The 20251-nt window shown below is 37.1% G+C and overlaps 1 protein-coding gene across 2 annotated transcripts in view; it reads left to right on the top strand.

Annotated features, from left to right (window-relative positions):
* pot1 (protection of telomeres 1) overlaps positions 1-20251 on the top strand; it is a 44151-nt gene that overhangs the window by 11142 nt on the left and 12758 nt on the right. For both annotated transcript variants that reach the window (XM_012958777.3, NM_213711.2), the window contains 5 exon segments: positions 392-522; positions 1588-1878; positions 2995-3150; positions 7489-7658; positions 9919-9995. In XM_012958777.3, coding sequence (XP_012814231.1) covers positions 445-522; positions 1588-1878; positions 2995-3150; positions 7489-7658; positions 9919-9995 — 772 coding nt within the window. In that variant the 5' untranslated portion in view covers positions 392-444.

The raw sequence follows: 20251 nt of genomic DNA, 5'->3' as shown, positions 1-20251 counted from the left end.
CACTGCAGATAGTCTATACTGTGCAGCTAGCTTTTTATTGGAGCTGGTCACTTAATTATTAAACAATGTTGCCTGTCCTTAAGCCCCCATTTCTGTTTAGGGAATAAAAATATACATTTTTATTACATGCTAATAAACTTCTTTTATCACTTCATAATTCAACAGTATTGCAGTACAGTCTGTATGGCTCTTTATATAAGCAGAGTAAAGAAAAATGTGTGTCTGTAGAAGAGGTTTGTATGTGTTGGATATATTCAGTATTACCAGGGTTCCACCTCAGGATATAGATCCTCAGCAGGCAGTAAGTACAAAGACATACAATGTGCATCATCTGATCAGCTTTGTTAATGATGTATAGAATTCTGGTTACCTGTTGTTTTACCTATTACAGATTATTGCTTAGTTGTCACAATTGTGGATCAATCTGAGGCCAAGCTGAAGTGTATGCTTTTTAGTGGAAATCAAGAAACTCTGCCAAAAATTTACAAAGTTGGCGATATAGTACGATTTCATAGAGTAAAGGTACGCAGTAAGCTTTACATGAACTACTACAGTATGTCTGAGAGAATGGTTTTGCTAAGTGTCAGATATTTAATGCAGTAAATTTTGTTTAAAGCTTAGTTAGTACTTAGCCTTTTGAAGTTTGGCCCTAGACGAATTGGCAACATAAAAAAAGCTTGGTGCAGTCACACTGCATTTCCAGTAGTGCTATTGAAATAATTGTTTGGGGAGGATTTATACAGCAGTTACCAATAAGGGTAGAGGCAAAATGGTCCAGTTCAGTTTAGAGGACAAGGAAAGAGTTGAAGATGTCAATATGTTAGGTATTCCCCCAGACCTGCATACAGTATTTCTAGAATAGTAGACAGCTACAAGGTAGCCTTGGGAAAATATTAAAAAGATAGCAGTGTGGTGCTAGGTAAGATTTCTGGGCAGATGCAATTCTTTTTGAACTGGAGCACTGGACCAGCAATAAGCAGATAATAGATACATTTGTGGATTTAAAATATTAGGCACCCCTGGTTTATATAATTAATTTAGTGGTTGTTATCTATAAGGTGTTTTTTTTCCCCAATCACAAATGACAATACCTGTTGTATTGTTCATTTATGAACAATATGGTGCCAGTTTAATTTAATTAACATAAAATGAAAATAATGTGCATACAGTTTTTTATGGGAAAAAACTTGTAATCAAGTAAAATGCACAATGCAATAACACAAATTCCAACAAAGCCAATAACACCATGAAAAGAGATCATTCCATGTTAAGATTAGTGATCAGTATTCCAGCGCCATTAGTAGCACTGTGCAGTGAATGTTTTACAGGCACCCTGAACTACACGGCAGCAATGTGGAAAAGAAAATGCAATAAATTCACCAAATAAAATGAAAGTAAGTTAGTTTGCAGTGTGATTAGCAGTCATGATACATACTTGCTCAATGTGACTAAATATTTACAGATGTAAGGATATTTGGATATCTATACCTATAAGTTTAATTGTATTTTATTCTGTTTGTGTGTGGGGGGCGTCTATGGATATATATATATATATATATATATATAATTATATTTTATTACTTTTAGGTGCAGCAGTTCAATGGTGAACTTCAAGGAATTAATAGTAGTGGCTTTTCCTCCTTGGTATTTGATGGCATTGTTGGTTCATCAGTATCTCCAAGATCAACCAGTAAATGTTACAGCTTTCATCCACACAACGATAAAGTTGTAGAGGTACTACGGCAATGGGCAGCAAATCATCTGAAAGTTTTTGCACAGCAGATTAAAATTTCAGATGTTCAGTCTATCCAGTATTTTGACCTTCTGTGCCAGCTTGTTGGGAAAGCAGAAGTTGACAATTCGTCCTATCTTATTAAGGTAAGAGTATAGTTTCAATTATAATGTAATGGTATCATAAGGTAGTTAATTTAAAAATTAGCCATACAGTTAGTACATCTGCCTCATTTGCCTATACGATCCAAGCCTTTGTAAAAGTATCAATGGGCAGCCAAGCATGTGTTCTACAAGCATTTCATTCAGAGGTGATAAGAACAGTACCACATGTAGTATGAAAATAAAATGGATGGTTTAAATAAACTCCAACTGCATTCCCATCTTACCTTTATGAGGGAATAACATCTATTGGTGTCCAAAATATGGCACCTTGAAATAAAAAACCTATGCCAAGGAGAACTCTTCCCTGCTACATCAATCTGATATAATCCAAAATCTAATCAATCAGACAGAGGTTTGACCTATAAGAATATACATTTTATAGGAATTTGTCCCAGTGTGACTTAGATAATGTAGGAATATTTCACCTAGCAAGGCCACCAATCCTTTTTCAGTAGGTTTTTACTACTCTTGATATTGCTAAAGACTTAGATCATTACTACTACTGAGATGCTGAAACTTTATGCTGGTGCAGTAAGTTCAGTATATAAAATATGGCATTTTTAGCCTTTTTAATTATTAGGGTTTAGTTTTCCTTTAAAGGCACATTCATTCTTTTTAAATGATTTTTAATTCAGTGGCAAATACATGTTTGTAACATGTCACCTTTAATGGAGAAGAAAAAGAATAAATTATTTGGAGGTGCCAAATGTTAGGCATCTCCACAGAGATTATAATCACTAACCTAATATGCAGGCCAGTTCCGTTGTTAGCAAAAAACTGAACTGGCCCTGGGTACAAGCTAGGGAGCATCATGGAGTAATCCTCTTTTTTCACTTTTTCCTTCTTCAATGGTCCCTGACTGTCACACACACAATAGAGTGAAAGGGCCATCTTTTTGCTTAAAGTTTGGCTTTTCCCTCTGCTGTGCATTTGAACCTGGCACAAAGCAGGAAGAAGATTGCTCTGTGGTAATCCCTGAAAACTCTTTGAAGAAGATGAGAGGGATTTACTATATTTTGGGTTTACTGTATTGGTGATACTGTATTTAAATGCATCTATCATAAATTCAAATAAAACAGGTTTAATTTATTTCTGTAGGTATGGGATGGTACCAAAAATAGTGCCTCTTCCTGGAATGTCTTTGTTGAAGAAGATGCCCTTGAAGGAGACCAAAAACGTATCCATCAGCTGCAGAGCCTGACTATAGATGTTCTTGTTTATGATAATCATGTTGAATCTGCAAAATCCCTTAAGGTAAAAAAACATCTGCTTAACTACTCATGATCAGGCATTGGGTTAGGCTAGCCGCTAAATCCTAGGCATCTATGTAAGGCTTGGTTGGGTGCAGGTCACAATGGGCCAATGCTATGCTGGCTTATCATTGGTGGGATAGTGCAGTTCTGGGATTCATGTGACTCTTTGAAACTTGTTCCAATGATCTGAGTTTCAAGACCTGTATTAAAGCATTTAGCCTTATGCCTTATAGGGTCATGGCAATAACTGGTGATTTATAATATCCTTAGGGGTGCATTATCCACTATATATTAGAAAGATACCCAGTAAACTGCACAGCATGTGCAACTTATAAATTATATAAGGTGACTGTATGTACAGACAAAGACATGAGGTCCTCTGCACTTACTCATTAACAATATATACAGTATAATATATTTAGGACATTCTGTGAATTGAGCTACTAAAAATCACTCTGCCCATTAAGCAAAACATATTTTGTCCTTATATTGCAGAATATTCAAGCTGGCCAACTACGTCAGTCATCCCCAGCTTGGTCAGTCTTACACTCACTCTTATCTGATTCATTAACAATTCTACTCCTTTATTGTACATTTTACACAGGGGTTGAGTTTTACTTGCAACATTCAAGGTAATAACTCCAAAATGGTTGCCCTTTTATTTACGTGAATTGAACATGGTTCAAATATGAATAGGTTTTTTGCCTCTGCACTTTTACTTTATTGTAATGAAACCAAGACAATAATAATACAGCAAATAGTTGTTTTTCCTCTGTTTAAGACCTGACATAATAAATGTATCTCATGCATAATTCTCTGTTTACATTTTAAATCTAAATTATAGAAATTATTTGAATTTTAGAAAGATCTGTATTAAAGAAGGAAAAAAATGTTTACATCGTGTAATATCTGAATATAAGTTCTTTATAAAATGTAATCATATACATTGTAGGAACTTTAAGAAAAACTGTTCAACATTTATTGCAAAAGAAATATTGCCAGTATTTGGTTGCTTGCTGAGAACAACTTAGGCAATACTGCCCCCTTGTGGCATGGTTAGACCTTATGGACTAATGCAATATAATAGTATTTTCATGATTATCATTCTTTACTAATATGTTTTAGAGCTTTGGCAGTACATAAATATATAAATAGAGACAATAGGTACAGTGAATTGGCCACTGGCCATTGGCATACCAAAAAGAATATTAGCCTTCTGTACTTACAAGGGAAGTTTTTACCCCCAAAAATATAGTTTTAATTAATGTATCATAAAAACCTTTGTTGCTATGGTCATCATTAAAAAGAAATGCTACTTATACATTCATGTTCAGAGAGCCTTATTCCTAAAGCTTAGACCCAAAGGCCAGTTGGGAAAGTTAGAACTGCAAAGATGCCATATGTATTCACAAATGTGTAGAATGACCAAATAATCACAAGAGTAGATTGGCACAGGCAAGCCAGCAAATTTTAAATTTCTAGATGGAAAGGGGATTTAAACACAAAGGGGATGGTTTATCATCAACCTATAAAAACGTTAGTGTACACATTTGTTAATGTTTAAGAAAAATGCAAAAAAGTAATGCCTTTTTTTTCTAATGGAGTTTTCACAGTCCTCATATTTGTAAGTGAGTTTCCTGAATAGCAAAGGTCACAAAGGCACTTAATGATAGGGATGCACTGAATTCACTATTTTTGTATTTGGCCGAATCCGTTGTGAAAGATTTCTTCAGTGCAAAATATACAGGGTTACAAAATAAATATATGTTTACAGGGTAACCCTTTTGAAATAAAAAATAACAAAAGTGGTATAAAGGTGATACCTTTATTGGCTAACTAAGATAACCATAGCAAGCTTTCATAACATTTGAGTTCCTTTTTCAAGCTGAAAAGGTATGGGATCCGTTATCCGGGAACCCATTATCCACAAGGTTCCAAATTACGGGAAGGCCATCTCCCATTGACTCCATTATAAGCAAATAATTCTGATTTTTAAAAATGATTTCCTTTTTATCTGTAAGAATAAAACAGTACCTTGTACTTGATTCCAACTAAGATACAATGAATCCTTATTGGAGGCAAAACAAGCCTATTTGATTTATTTAATGTTTAAAAAAATCTTTTAGTAGACTTCAGGTATGTAGATCCAAATTACAGAAAGATCCCTTATCCAGAAAACCCCAGGTCCCAAGCATTCTGCATAATGGGTCCCATACCTTTAATATGTTATCCAGAATGCTTGGGACCTGGGGTTATCTGGAAATGGGGTCTTTCCATTATTTTCCTTAAAGGAGAAGGAAAGGCTAGTAAAGAGTTAATCTCAAGCTGCAGGCATACCTTCAGTTGTCTCAATAGTGCCCTTAAGTCTCCCCATATTTCACCTGTTCAGAAGATCTGAAGCCAAACAGGAAAAAAAAACGCTGAGCTTTGTAAAGAAAGTTCCCATAATGTCTCACTCCTCCGCAGACACCCAGACCAAGTGAACATGCTCAGTTAGTTAAGACTGTGAGAGTCAGCTTCCTGCTGAATGGCTCAGATCTACATTCCTAAGGTTGGGGAGTGAGTTCTTAGCATTCTTGAGGGAGAGGGGAGCAGGAGAGAGCAGAAAGCTGCGTGTCCGCGGCACAGAAATTACAGACACAAGAAAACTTTTTTCAGAGAAGTCAGTGCTGCGTTTCTGTGAGTGCTTATGGCTGTATTTACTTAGTCCTTTCTGATAAAGCTTACTTAGTTTTTACCTTTCTTTCTCCTTTAAGTCTACTTAAAATCATTTAAAAATTAATTAAACCCAATAGGATTGTTTTGCCTCCAATAAGGATTATTCTACCTTAGTTAGGATCAATTAGAAAGCACTGTTTTATTATTACAGAGAAAAAGGAAATAATTTTAAAAAAATTTGAATAATTTGCTTATAATAGACTCTATGGGAAATAGCCTTCCCTTAATTTGGAGCTTTCTGGATAAGGGATCCAATACCTGTATTACATTTTTATTTAGAAAACACTATTTTTTGTAGGTTTACAAAAATAAATGGAAAACATGAAGCAACAAATCAACAAACCTTTTGCTAAAGTTGAAAACTGCCTAGAAATATAAATGACTATAACTCTATAAATCCTTATCATAAAGTGTTACTGCTAGTTACTTCATCCATCAGCTGCTGAGTGTTTATCTGTTTTACCGGTCCGCCAGATAACAAACATATATTCTATATTTCATTTTCATGACATAGCACTGTTAATGGATGTTGCATTGATGCAAGGAAGCTGTTGCTTGTCTGCATATTCAGTTTAACCCTTTAATTGCCACAGGATGTAGATTAGCGCTTTCAAGAGAAGGAACCGCTTTTAAAGCCCCTGGACGGCAAGCAGACAGGGATTGTGAGCTGCTGGGTCGCCATCACCCCAGAGGCCACAATTGCCACAGACAAGATTTTTTTTTATAACGTAGAGGCCCACCTCTACGTTATAAAAAAAAAAAAAGCTTGTCTGTGGCAAACACATGCCCCCTGGGATCCAATCGCCACAGACAACAGCAGATATATAAACTATGTCTGTTGTATTCACTTCCTCCTGCCCCAGATTAGTGTCACACAAACTCACAAAAAGGGGCCATTTTATCAAAGCTCACATTTTTTTCCAAGATTCCAATGTTTTTGTGCTAAATCTCCTGAATCTGAATTAGGGTTTCCAAACCTCAAAGTGCAAAAAAAACTCAAATGTAAAAGTTCATCTAAAAGCTTGTCAGTTCATGTAGAAGTCAGTGTTCCTAGGTAAGGTCCTGAAATTCCAAACTGGAAACTTGCTGAGCAAAAAGTGAAATACAGGTATGGGATCCGTTATCCAGAAAGGCTGTCTCTCATAGACTCCATTATAAGCAAATAATTCTAATTTTTAAAAATGATTTCCGTTTTCTCTGTAATAATAAAACAGTACCTTGTTCTTGATATTAACCAAGATATAATTGATCCTTATTGGAGGAAAAACAATCCTATTGGGTTGATTCAATATTTAAATGATTTTAGCACACTTAAGTTATGGAGATCCAAATTACGAAAGATCCCTTATCCGGAAAATCCCAGGTCCCAAGCATTCTGGATAACAGGTCCCATACCTGTAATTTAAAAAAAAAAAAAAAAAAAAAAAAGCTATAAGTAGGCTGAATTTAAAACTATACTGGATTTGGTGTATGCTTTGTTAATATTGTTATATGACTGAGTGATCTTTATAATTATTACTGAGCATTTTGTGGTCCATAGGTAGTTCAATAATGGGATCACATGAGTTCTAATTTCTGAAAAGCTACAAAATATTTTATTTGAAAATATATTTTCTTGTAGATCGGCAGCTATCTTTTAATTCATAATGTGCATGCCAAGCTACATACGCCAGGCAAAGAAAATGAAGCAAAGAATCCATACTTGGAGTTTCATCTTCATGGAGGTACATGCTTTGGACGAGGCATTACTGTTTTGCCAGAAAACAACAGTGATGTCCAAGATCTTCAAAGGTTAGAATTTTGTACATTGATCGGTCCTAACAATGAGAGGTGAATGTAAAGCAGTTTTAGCTGAAGACACCGTTTTTAATTTTTTAGGATGCCAAATTTTTAGCAGCTTTCCTGCCAGTTCATCCCTATCTGTGAACTATATCTTGAAACCACTATTCCTTATTGCCAAAGCAAAGTGTGCTATACATTAAGATTGTTCCTGTTTTTTTATGGTTCAGTTATTTAGCTTTTTGTTCAGCAGCTCTCCAATTGGTAGTTTAGCAGCTATCTGGTTGCTAGGGTCTTTTTTTATCCTAGTAACCAGTCAGTGGTTTAAACAAGAGATGGGAATATGAATAGTAGAGGGCCTGCACAGAAAGATAAGTAATAAAAAGTAACAATAATAATAAAAATGCAGCCCTACAGAGCAATAGTTTTTTAATGCCGGGGTCAGTGACCCCATTTGAAAGCTGGAAAGTGACAGAAGAGAAAGGCAAATAATTAAAAAAAAAAAAAAATAATGAAATCCTAGTGCCTAATTGCTAGGAATAGGGAATTCTATAACACACTAAAAGTTAATGTAAGGGTGAACCACCCCTTTAATTTTTTTGTGACTGAGACACCTACAGAGTGGCAATTTTTTTTAAATAACTGATGCATATTGCTAATTTGTGATCAAATCAATATGACTAATATGAGTAACTGCCTATGTATTTGTGATTTACTCACTGGAAACTCGAGGAAAGGTTAGCTGCATTCTTACAGTTCCAATTAAGCAGTGTACACTGAGCTTCTTAATTAGTTTAATACAATATCGGTAAATCTGATATGCCTGTATCAGCGAGTTAGCATTGTTTTGGGGCTATGACACATGGAGCTTCTTGTAGGCAGCTACTGGTCACGGCTACAAAATGCCAGAAAATACCGTGCCATAGATAATATTGAGAATGTCTGCTAAAACAAATGTAGAGACAATTATTAGTATTGTCTGTGTTGTAGCTGCTACAAGGAGCACTTGATGTGGAGTGGAATTGTTTGCCTTTGTCCCTTTTCTTATTTTCTTGAGTGAGGCAAATGTTACCTCAGTGCAAGCGGCAGTTTTTTTAGGAACTACCAGACAAACAAAACACTAACTTGTGTATCCTGGATTAGTGCATTTTTTTTGTAGAAATAGCACAGTAGCCTGGCATACTTGACTGAAAAACCAGCATGCTGCCGTCTATTTTTCAGGTAGTTCTTATCATGCCCTGGAGGTGGATGCCCTAATTGCTTTACTACAACTTTGTCCACCCCAATTCCAAGCCAAAAATTGGCAGAGTTCCCCAGCCAAGTACCCTGCACCTGTTCATCAGGCATTTTGTTAGGAAATGCTGCCCCTCACATATCTGATAAAAGATTAAAGGGCAAGTTCATGTTTACAAACCTTTTAACTATGCAATTGTTCATTATTTTTAATTTCGAATCTGACTTTTCTGGCATGCAGCTGAAATTGCTGTTGTGTTGTCGGAAGTCGCTGACCCCAGAAAAAGAATAAAAAACTGACTGTTAGCCTTTGATTATTGGTCACAAGGGTAAGTTAACCCTAAGCAATCAAATAAAATCTAACTTGTTGAAATGTTATTTTTTTTTTAATTATTTTACTTAAGGTGAGGCAGTTTATTTTCAATACATTTTTAAATTTTAAAACTGCATTTTAAATTCTACTTCTATCCCACCACACTTGCCTAAAGTAACTGCTGCACGAACTGTGATCCATCTGTGCTGAAACACAGTGATACAAATATGTCCCTTGCTGGGATACAACAGAGAACCCACTGATCTTTTTAATCAAAGGCACTTTTTTATTCCATGGAGCTGAACAACACACTCAGTGGTTCCTAGTGAGGTTTTAATAGCAATACTTTTGTTCAGTTACACTGGCAGTCCCTTTACAGTTACTGTATATATGGCTTTCTTTATTTTACATCTGCTAGTTTATTGTTAGAGTAGTGTTTCTTAAAAGGAATATCTCCATATGCTACTGGACTATCACTCCTAACAGGCTCTAACCCTTGTTATTTGGTGGAGGATAATGGGGCTTGAAGGAGTCCCATCATGAAGCTCATATTACGTAATTTGAAATCCTACAATATTGGGTACTGTAAGGAAAAATGTAATTAACTGATTTTCTGCTAAGAATTGTAATGTCCTGTTAGAAATTATTTATAATGCATGTAATTATTTTTCTCTTTATTAAATGTTGAACAAATTTGTAAGTGACCTTTTTTTGTCTTATGTTAAGGCTTTTAGTTTCTGTTCATCAAAGCTTGGATAATATTGCATCACAAGAAATCTGTAGCTCATTACACCCTCCATTAGGTAAGCATTCTTGAAATAATTGTTAAACTATTTTTAATGTGTATTAAATATATCTTGTTTAAATACTTTCAAATTACAAACTATAGAATATGTCCCTTGGTGTTCCTAACTAGTAGGTAAGATGGGTCAGACAATGATGTGCTCTAAAAGGGGTATACTATTGCCTAAAATCTGTGTGTGCAATAGAACTAGGATTAGACATTAAGGCCAGAAAGGAAAGTAAATCTTTCTGTAAATAACTGTATATATTCCCAATACACACTGTTATAAATGGCACATACAACCTATTCATTAACCCTGTTTAATCTCCAAAGAATGTTGTATTCAGTCTCTATTTCCATACCGTATTCCAGATTTGCTAACAAAGATCTTTTCCCATGAATTCCTTGGATCTGGTGCAGTCTTAATCCTTAAACTATGCTTTTGACCATTTATTGTAACTCCATTGCCTGTACATACATTACTTGTTATAGTACACGTTACCCCCTTGTTTTCTTTCTTACCTTTCCTGATATATTATAGCTTTCAAATCTCTATCAGTAACGTATAGCAACCATGCGATTTGTTTCATGTTTCACAAATATTTCTGAGTGTATGCAAGTACATAAGTACAAAGTACAAAACTTCAGCTAATAAAAACTGCTATAAGTTTATTACAAACTGCTGAGATGGTGGTGCCTGTTGTGCTTGTAAGTAAAATTAATTTAGAACTAGCTAAAAATATTGACAATAATAAAATATATTAACATTGGGTACCCAGAAAATGTACTCCCAACTAATGATAATTGACTTTTGATCCCTGTTTCTTGTCATATAAAAGAACTAAACCAGTAGTATTTAGCACAGCTTATCTATCTTTTATGTAAACAATTCTTTTTTTGCCATATTCTTCAACATGAATGCCTTCTCCCATTGCTGCACAGAAGCTTTTTTTTTTTATATAAACTGAACAGCAGAACATGTCTCAATGTATAAAAAGACACCTTCATTTCGCACCTGGTGTTGCCGGTCCTTCAACAGCTGTATATAAAATTCAACACTTAAGGGCCGTGACAGACTGGGAGATTAGTCGCCCGCGACAAATCTCTCTTGTCGCGGTCGACTAATCTCCCCGAAATGCCATCCCACCGGCTAGAATGTAAATCACCAGTGGAATGGCATACGCGGGGCGGCAATCTGCCGAAATCACGAAGTTGCCTTGAGAGGAAATTTAGGCGCTGCGGGTGCCATCCCACCGACGATTTACATTCTAACTGGTGGGATAGCTTTTCAGGGACAAGAGAGATTTGTCACGCAGCGACTAATCTCCCTGTCTGCCATGGCCCTAAAAGTATATCTTACCATCATTGACTCGCTGTAAGCAAAAACAAAAAAAGTGCTTTGTAAAAATGTCCCCTTTTATGTCTATTTGTTGTGCCTGAATGTATGTGCAGTAAGTCACAGGTTGGCACACCAATCCTCTCCTATTTACCCCATGGTCAGTGTCCACTGACAAGTAGTAAGTCACCAACGTGTGGGAAAACATGTAGTGTGACATTAGCCACACCAGGTCATTTGTTAATACCACTTACAATTGCACCATTTATTGAAATTCAGGAGGGCATACCTGCACTCTGGACCTAATGCAGTTGATTCTGTCCTTGCAAATCTGACTTACGTGCCTGTTCGACTGCAGGAAAAGGCATGTCTGCAAGCTTCCCTGCACCCACCGTCATGATTCCATTGCTGCAGAACATTGTACTCCATTCCAGACCTGTACCTTCAATATGCTTAGCAGGCTATCAAGGGCAAACCTGCCCTTTTCCCCTTTGCAGCTTGCCCTGAGCTCTGATAGAGATAGGCTTTGTGTCAATCATGTCACACCAGGACTTGATGCTCTATTTGGATTTGTTCACTTTTAAAAACTATATTAGCTAGTTAACTGTTGTAAAAATACTCAAAAGCCCATACCATTTATACTGTATTACTATTACTGTATTTGTATTACTGAAACTCTAAAATCTTTGTTAAATCTGCAATCCTAAAGCTGATTTTTGCACTCAGCAGTATGTAGTTGGGTATCCCTCCTGCATTAATAATATGCCACCTGCACTGATGATAATAGATTGCATGATAATAGAATGTCCACTGACAACAAAGAAATGCATGGGTTTTACAGTAACAATATTGGACTGAAATTATGTGAAAAGAAGAGTATAATGTTAAACAAATGGTTAATTTGAAATATATACAGCAGGACAGGGTGCAAAAGTCACTTTTGTTTTTGCCTGCTGTGAATAGAAACCATTTTGGCAGCTTTTCCAGCTAATCTGACAAGTTCAGTTCTTTGGATCTCCTGGCTCTCTTCTCTAATCAGTGCTGGGAGGGGGGTTTCCACAAGGGGATGAAACAGAAGTGACATACGCCAGAATGTCTTGACAGGAACAGGTGCAAATAAGAAAGTGTTGCCTTAGGGAGATACTTCTAATGCTGTTTGGATGTTACTGTTACATTATTTTTATCTTATTAAATTATTAGTTATAGGTGTAATTTATTAGGTGGTCTGGAAACCAATGAATTTCTTATAGTGCAGTGGTGTGAATACCACACAGTCATGGACTTTGTTTACCTTAAAATGATTTATTTTCTTTTGAATTTTCTCCTTTGTCAACCTTGTCCAACATGAGTTTAATATGTATTTTTTTTAGCTGTAATATTGTTGTGCATTGTGCCTGAGTCTGAGCTTTCGGAAGGAGCCAGCACTACACATTAGAACTGCTTTCAGATAACCTAGTGTTTCTCCTACTCAAAGAACTGTCAACAGGACTCAAGTTGCATAATGGCAAACAAGGTTTCTCCTGTTTGGATTATACCTACAATTAGGCATTTCTGAAATCATTCTTAACTCTACATTGCTGAAATTCACTCCAGCCTTTAGGAAACCTGCTTTTTGAAAGGGTAAGGGTTTGGGGTATAATAAATGTCTTTAAACTCACTGTAATATATTTTAGGTGCCATTACCTTCTTTCTTTCACTATATAATGTATTTAGGAGCCAATGTACCATTATTTACATGTGAATGCTGTGTTTAGTGTTTATATACAGTGGATGAAATAATTATTTGACCCCTCACTGATTTTGTAAGTTTGTCCAATGACAAAGAAATGAAAAGTCTCAGAACAGTATCATTTCAATGGTAGGTTTATTTTAACAGTGGCAGATAGCACATCAAAAGGAAAATTGAAAAAATAACTTTAAATAAAAGATAGCAACTGATTTGCATTTCATTGAGTGAAATAAGTTTTTGAACCCTCTAACAAAAAAAGACTTAATACTTAGTGGAAAAACCCTTGTTTGCAAGCACAGAGGTCAAACGTTTCTTGTAATTGATGACCAAGTTTGCGCACATTTTAGGAGGAATGTTGGTCCACTCCTCTTTGCAGATCATCTCTAAATCCCTAAGGTTTCGAGGCTGTCTCTGTGCAACTCTGAGCTTGAGCTCCCTCCATAGGTTTTCTATTGGATTAAGGTCCGGAGACTGACTAGGCCACTCCATGACCTTAATGTGCTTCTTCTTGAGCCACTCCTTTGTTGCCTTTGCTGTATGTTTTGGGTCATTGTCGTGCTGGAACACCCATCCACGACCCATTTTCAGTTTCCTGGCAGAGGGAAGGAGGTTGTCGTTCAGGATTTCACGATACATGGCTCCGTCCATTTTCCCGTTAATGCGAATAAGTTGTCCTGTGCCCTTAGCAGAAAAACACCCCCAAAGCAAAATGTTTCCACCCCCATGCTTGACGTTGGGGACGGTGTTTTGGGGGTCATAGGCAGCATTTTTCTTCCTCCAAACACAGCGAGTTGAGTTAATGCCAAAGAGCTCTATTTTGGTCTCATCAAACCACAGCACCTTCTCCCAGTCACTCACAGAATCATTCAGGTGTTCATTGGCAAACTTCAGACGGGCCTGCACATGTGCCTTCTTGAGCAGGGGGACCTTGCGAGCCCTGCAGGATTTTAATCCATTGCGGTGTAATGTGTTTCCAATGGTTTTCTTGGTGACTGTGGTCCCTGCTAATTTGAGGTCATTAACTAACTCCTCCCGTGTAGTTCTAGGATGCTTTTTCACCTTTCTCAGAATCATTGACACCCCACGAGGTGAGATCTTGCGTGGAGCCCCAGAGCGAGGTCGATTGATGGTCATTTTGTGCTCCTTCCATTTTCGAACAATCGCACCAACAGTTGTCACCTTCTCTCCCAGCTTCTTGCTAATGGTTTTGTAGCCCATTCCAGCCTTGTGCAGATCTACAATTTTGTCTCTGACATCCTTGGACAGCTCTTTGGTCTTTCCCATGTTGGAGAGTTTGGAGTCTGCTTGATTGATTGATTCTGTGGACAGGTGTCTTTTATACAGGTGACTAGTTAAGACACGTGTCCTTAAAGGAACAGTAACACCAAAAAATGAAAGTGTATAAAAGTAACTAAAATATAATGTGCTGCTGCCCTGCACTGGTAAAAGTTGTGCGTTTACTTCAGAAAGTCTACTTTAATTTATATAAATAAGCTGCTATGTAGCCATGGAGGCAGCCATTCAAAGGAGAAAAGGCACAGGCACATAGCAGATAACAGATAAAGCACTATTGTATTCTACAGAACTTATCTGTTATCTGCTATGTAACCTGTGCCTTTTCTCCTTTTTTACATCTTAAATGGCTGCCCCCGTGGCTACACAGCAGCTTATTATATAAATTATAGTAGTGTTACTGTAGCAAACACACCAGTTTTACCAGAGCAGGGCAACAGTACATTATATTTTTATTACTTTAAAGCTCTTTCATTATTTGGTGTTACTGTTCCTTTAATGAGGTTGACTAATTGAGTAGAAGTGTCTAACCACTCTGTGGGAGCCAGAACTCTTAATGGTTGGTAGGGGTTCAAAAACGTATTTCACTCAATGAAATGCAAATCAGTTGCTATCTTTTATTTAAAGTTATTTTTTCGATTTTCCTTTTGATGTGCTATCTGCCACTGTTAAAATAAACCTACCATTGAAATGATACTGTTCTGAGACTTTTCATTTCTTTGTCATTGGACAAACTTACAAAATCAGGGAGGGGTCAAATAATTATTTCCTCCACTGTATCTATATACCTTCAGTTTAGGATTTGACAGAACTCTTTTAATGGCATGTTACCCTGCACTGGTAAAATATGTTTATTTCAGACACTACTATAGTTTATATAACTGAACTGTCACACATCATTAGGGGCAGCCATTCAAGTTTAATAGGGCAAAAAAAGGCATGTTTTTACATAGTTAATAACATATGTGTGGAATGCAACAAGTTTAATTATTACACAGGAAAATAAATGGGTCAGGTTTCATTTATGACTCTTTACAGATCTGCAGAATGAAACCGTTTCTTTGGTGTAAACAGAAATAAAGAAGTGGTTCAAAACTTCAAATTTCTCAGTTTCCATCAACTAATACCAAAGGTCTCACATCATCACAGTTTATATACTGAATAAATGATATACAGGTCCTTTTCAAAAAATTAGCATATTGTGATAAAGTTCATTATTTTCTGTAATGTACTGATAAACATTAGACTTTCATATATTTTAGATTCATTACACACAACTGAAGTAGTTCAAGCCTTTTCTTGTTTTAATATTGATGATTGTGGCATACAGCTCATGAAAACCCAAAATTCCTATCTCAAAAAATTAGCATATTTCATTCGCCCAATAAAAGAAAAGTGTTTTTAATACAAAAAAAGTCAACCTTCAAATAATTATGTTCAGTTATGCACTCAATACTTGGTCGGGAATCCTTTTGCAAAAATGACTGCTTCAATGTGGCGTGGCATGGAGGCAATCAGCCTGTGGCACTGCTCAGGTGTTATGGAGGCCCAGGATGCTTCAATAGCGGCCTTAAGCTCATCCAGAGTGTTGGGTCTTGTGTCTCTCAACTTTCTCTTCACAATATCCCACAGATTCTCTATGGGGTTCAGGTCAGGAGAGTTGGCAGGCCAATTGAGCACAGTAATACCATGGTCAGTAAACCATTTACCAGTGGTTTTGGCACTGTGAGCAGGTGCCAGGTCATGCTGAAAAATGAAATCTTCATCTCCATAAAGCTTTTCAGCAGATGGAAGCATGAAGTGCTCCAAAATCTCCTGATAGCTAGCTGCATTGACCCTGCCCTTGATAAAACACAGTGGACCAACACCAGCAGCTGACATGGCACCCCAGACCATCACTGACTGTGGGTACTTGACACTGGACTTCAGGCATTTTGGCATTTCCCTCTCCCCAGTCTTCCTCCAGACTCTGGCACCTTGATTTCCGAATGACATACTTTGGACCACTGAGCAACAGTCCAGTGCTGCTTCTCTGTAGCCCAGGTCAGGCGCTTCTGCCGCTGTTTCTGGTTCAAAAGTGGCTTGACCTGGGGAATGCAGCACCTGTAGCCCATTTCCTGCACGTGCCTGTACACGGTGGCTCTGGATGTTTCTACTCCAGACTCAGTCCACTGCTTCCGCAGGTCCCCCAAGGTCAGGAATCGGTCCTTCTCCACAATCTTCCTCAGGGCCCAGTCACCTCTTCTCGTTGTGCAGCGTTTTCTGCCACACTTTTTCCTTCCCACAGACTTCCCACTGAGGTGCCTTGATACAGCACTCTGGGAACAGCCTATTTGTTCAGAAATTTCTTTCTGTGTCTTACCCTCTTGCTTGAGGGTGTCAATGATGGCCTTCTGGGCAGCAGTCAGGTCGGCAGTCTTACCCATGATTGCGGTTTTGAGTAATGAACCAGGCTGGGAGTTTTTAAAAGCCTCAGGAATCTTTTGCAGGTTTTTAGAGTTAATTTGTTGATTCAGATGATTAGGTTAATAGCTCGTTTAGAGAACCTTTTCATGATATGCTAATTTTTTGAGATAGGAATTTTGGGTTTTCATGAGCTGTATGCCACAATCATCAATATTAAAACAAGAAAAGGCTTGAACTACTTCAGTTGTGTGTAATGAATCTAAAATATATGAAAGTCTAATGTTTATCAGTACATTACAGAAAATAATGAACTTTATCACAATATGCTAATTTTTTGAAAAGGACCTGTATATATATATATATATATTTTTTTGTAATTCTCAACAGTTCCCTATTATTTTTAGGAAATATTTGCATGCTTGATTAGCCTGCACACTTGAAAGTTTAAGATTATATAGCTTACTTGCATGCCTTAAATCTTTTTCTTTTTTTTATCAATCTCAGTCTAAGTCAAAAATTGGTGTTTTCTTAGTAGCATTTTGAAGGCCTTATGTTTTAACCCTGTAAAAATATTTTCTAAGTTAAAAAGCTGCAGAATTGCCCTTAGTGTAGACTGCAAAGAGTGTTTTTTCCCTGAAGTATGCAGCAGTCTCTCTATGACCTTGATTGCATTTGAAGGATGCTGGGAATATTATTCCAGCAACATATAGGTGTTCAAAGTTATGAAATGCTGATCTTTATTATCTACTTTCCCAAGGCTGGCAACACCTTGTGTAGGGGGCCCCTTCAAAATGGTGCCAATTGGGCCCCGCAGGTTATAAGACCTGCCCTGAGACTCCCAATGCTATCTTGTCAATAAAATGATATGGTAACAGCACAGCCCAGGGTGAAAGGCATTATTATTCCACCCAGCAGCTCCTCCAAACTTACAATCATGCACTTAAAAAATAGAGCAGTAAATATATAGTGGTTAAGGTTAAAACAGAAAAACATATTTCAGTTCAACCTTTCAAAAAATAGTTCATCTGGGGAGTGACCCCTACACTGTTTGGACCTAGGATGGAAAAAACATTCTTCCCAATCAGTTTAGTCAAGTGCCTGATGGATGCTCAAGATGGTGTAAATAATTTGGTAACAGCGACCGTCAGTAAGGTAACTAACAGTAAGGTAACCATTAGCGTCTGTGCAGTAATCCTCAAGGGAGGTTACCAGTAGTGATGAGCGAATGTTTTTCACCAGGCATGGATTCACTGCATAATTCTGCATTTCACCATTGGCGAATCGTTTCGGGAAATTGGCACAAAAATTCACAAATTTTTCAGCAGTTTCACAAGTATATCAGTGAAGTAAAAAGGGACAGATTTGTTTATCACTAGTTACCAGAAGTGGTTGTCCGAAAACAGTTTATTTTTGCACTAATTTTATACGTTATTGTTAGTTTTTGATAGTTTTGTTGTGTGGGTGTTCTCCAGGAAGCCTGGGATCCACACAGCCTAGAAGTCTTAGGCCCTAGAGAAAGCCATCATCTCTGGAGAAGTCAGGGAGCAAGAACCCCGGGAAGGAGGATTAGATAGTGCAGGATAAATATATGTTATAGCACTTTCTAGGAAAATAAGTCTAATCAGAGATAGTTAGCAAGAGCAGCTTCTTTGCTCCAACCAGAACAGATAGCAGGGAGTATTCTCCTCTTTATTTTCTAATTTAGCACATAGCTAAACTACAAGTGAGTTGTAGTTTCACTACCCCCTTTTATCCTTTCACATAGCAAATGTCCATCCTGCGATTCCAGTATACCCCATGCTCTATAGTATATCTAGCTGGAGGAGACAACATTTAACATTTAGAGTAACAATTAGAGCAGGGGTCCTCAAACTTTTTAAACATGGGGCCAGTTCATGGTCCCTCAGACAATTGAGGGGCCGGACTGTAGTCCTTAAACTATGCCTCCCCCCCCCCCCCCAAGCGTCCTCAAACTACAGACCCGTCCCTGCTGCATACTCCCAGTCCCTGTTCCTCCACTCCCCGCTGTGCTCTCCCGCTCCCTGCTACCCGCTGAGTCCTCGTGCTCTCCGGCTCCCTGCTTGCCGCTGTGCTGCAGAGCATTATAAAGGACACCTATGTAAGGCTAAGTTTGTTTAGGAATGTATCAAATTATCATTCCACTTACTGTAGTGGCCTTTAATCTATTTTATGTATGGAAAAGCTTAAATGCATTTTCATATTCCATATTTTTGCTGATAAACAGACCTTTTAGTATAAAAGACTAGAAAAATTCAGATTTGTCTATATTGTTATTTGATGAGACAAGGAAATGAAAACAACAAAATATGTTTCATAAGATAAGATAGCATTAATGTTATGCTGCAGTCATAAAGTTATTGTTATTTCAAGAAACAAAAGTTTTCCCTTTGTCAGATTTATTAATAGCCAGACTAAATGCAGACTTTTGGCAAGATGTTGGCATTTTAGGTATGTATTTATTAAAGGTTATTGCATAGAACAAAATCATTCAAGCTTCAGCTTGATAATGTTATCATTTTGATTCCTTCAGCTGTTTTACATTATAACTGTATGCAACTAATGTACAAAGTGTTCCAAGTCTGTCAAAAAATACTTGCATAAATTATATGGAACCGGTATGGAATCTATCATCCAGAAAGTTTATAATTATGGGAAGGCCATCTCCCATAGACTCCATTTCAATCAAATTTAAATTTTAAAAAATGATTTCCTTTTTTTCTGTAATAAAACAGTAGCTTGTAATTGATCCTAACTAAGATATAATTAAAGGGGTTGTAAACCCTGCTTCAAAGCACGGCTCAACCAAACTTTATTCAGCTGTTGCTGGTCTACAAATCCCAGAATAATGTAACCCATAATGAAGGTTGAAGCACGCTGGGAGCTGTAGTCCAGCAACATCAGAATTGTATTCTTAAAGGAGAAGGAAATGTAAAAACTAAGAAAGCTTTATCAGAAAGGTCTGTAAATACAGCCATAAACACTTACAGAAACACTGCACTGGGTCCTATATCAAAAGAAACACAGGATTTCGTATGTTCTATTGTGTATACATGTATGGAGTCTGATCAGCTCTCTCCCTTCTCCTGCACCCCCTCCCATCAGAATGTGTGATCTATGCTTTCAACAGCTAGAGCTGCAGCAGGAAGCTACAGAGACCAAGCTATAATGGCAGCTGCTATCTTAAACAAATGGAGGGAGCTTCTAGGGCTGTTTACTCGGATATGGTAAATCTTTCTGCAGAATAAATATAGTGTCCTAGCATGCATTAATGTGGCTAATCTATTGGCAGAAAAAAAATCCTTCTCCTTTAAAACAATATAGCACAATAAAACTTTTCTACAAATCTCCATAGCCAGCGGCTGCTTCAAATGACAAAAATCCTCCAAAGAGAAAGAGAATCTTGGTTGGGTTTACAACCCCTTTAATCCTTATTGGATGCAGAAAAATCCAGTTAGGTTAAAATAAAATACTTAACTTAAAAAAATTCATA

Source organism: Xenopus tropicalis, chromosome 3 (assembly GCF_000004195.4).
Source record: "Xenopus tropicalis strain Nigerian chromosome 3, UCB_Xtro_10.0, whole genome shotgun sequence".
In the NCBI taxonomy this organism is placed as follows: Eukaryota; Metazoa; Chordata; class Amphibia; order Anura; family Pipidae; genus Xenopus; species Xenopus tropicalis.
Note: the sequence above shows the minus strand (reverse complement) of the source record. Positions and strands in the feature narration are given on the sequence as shown.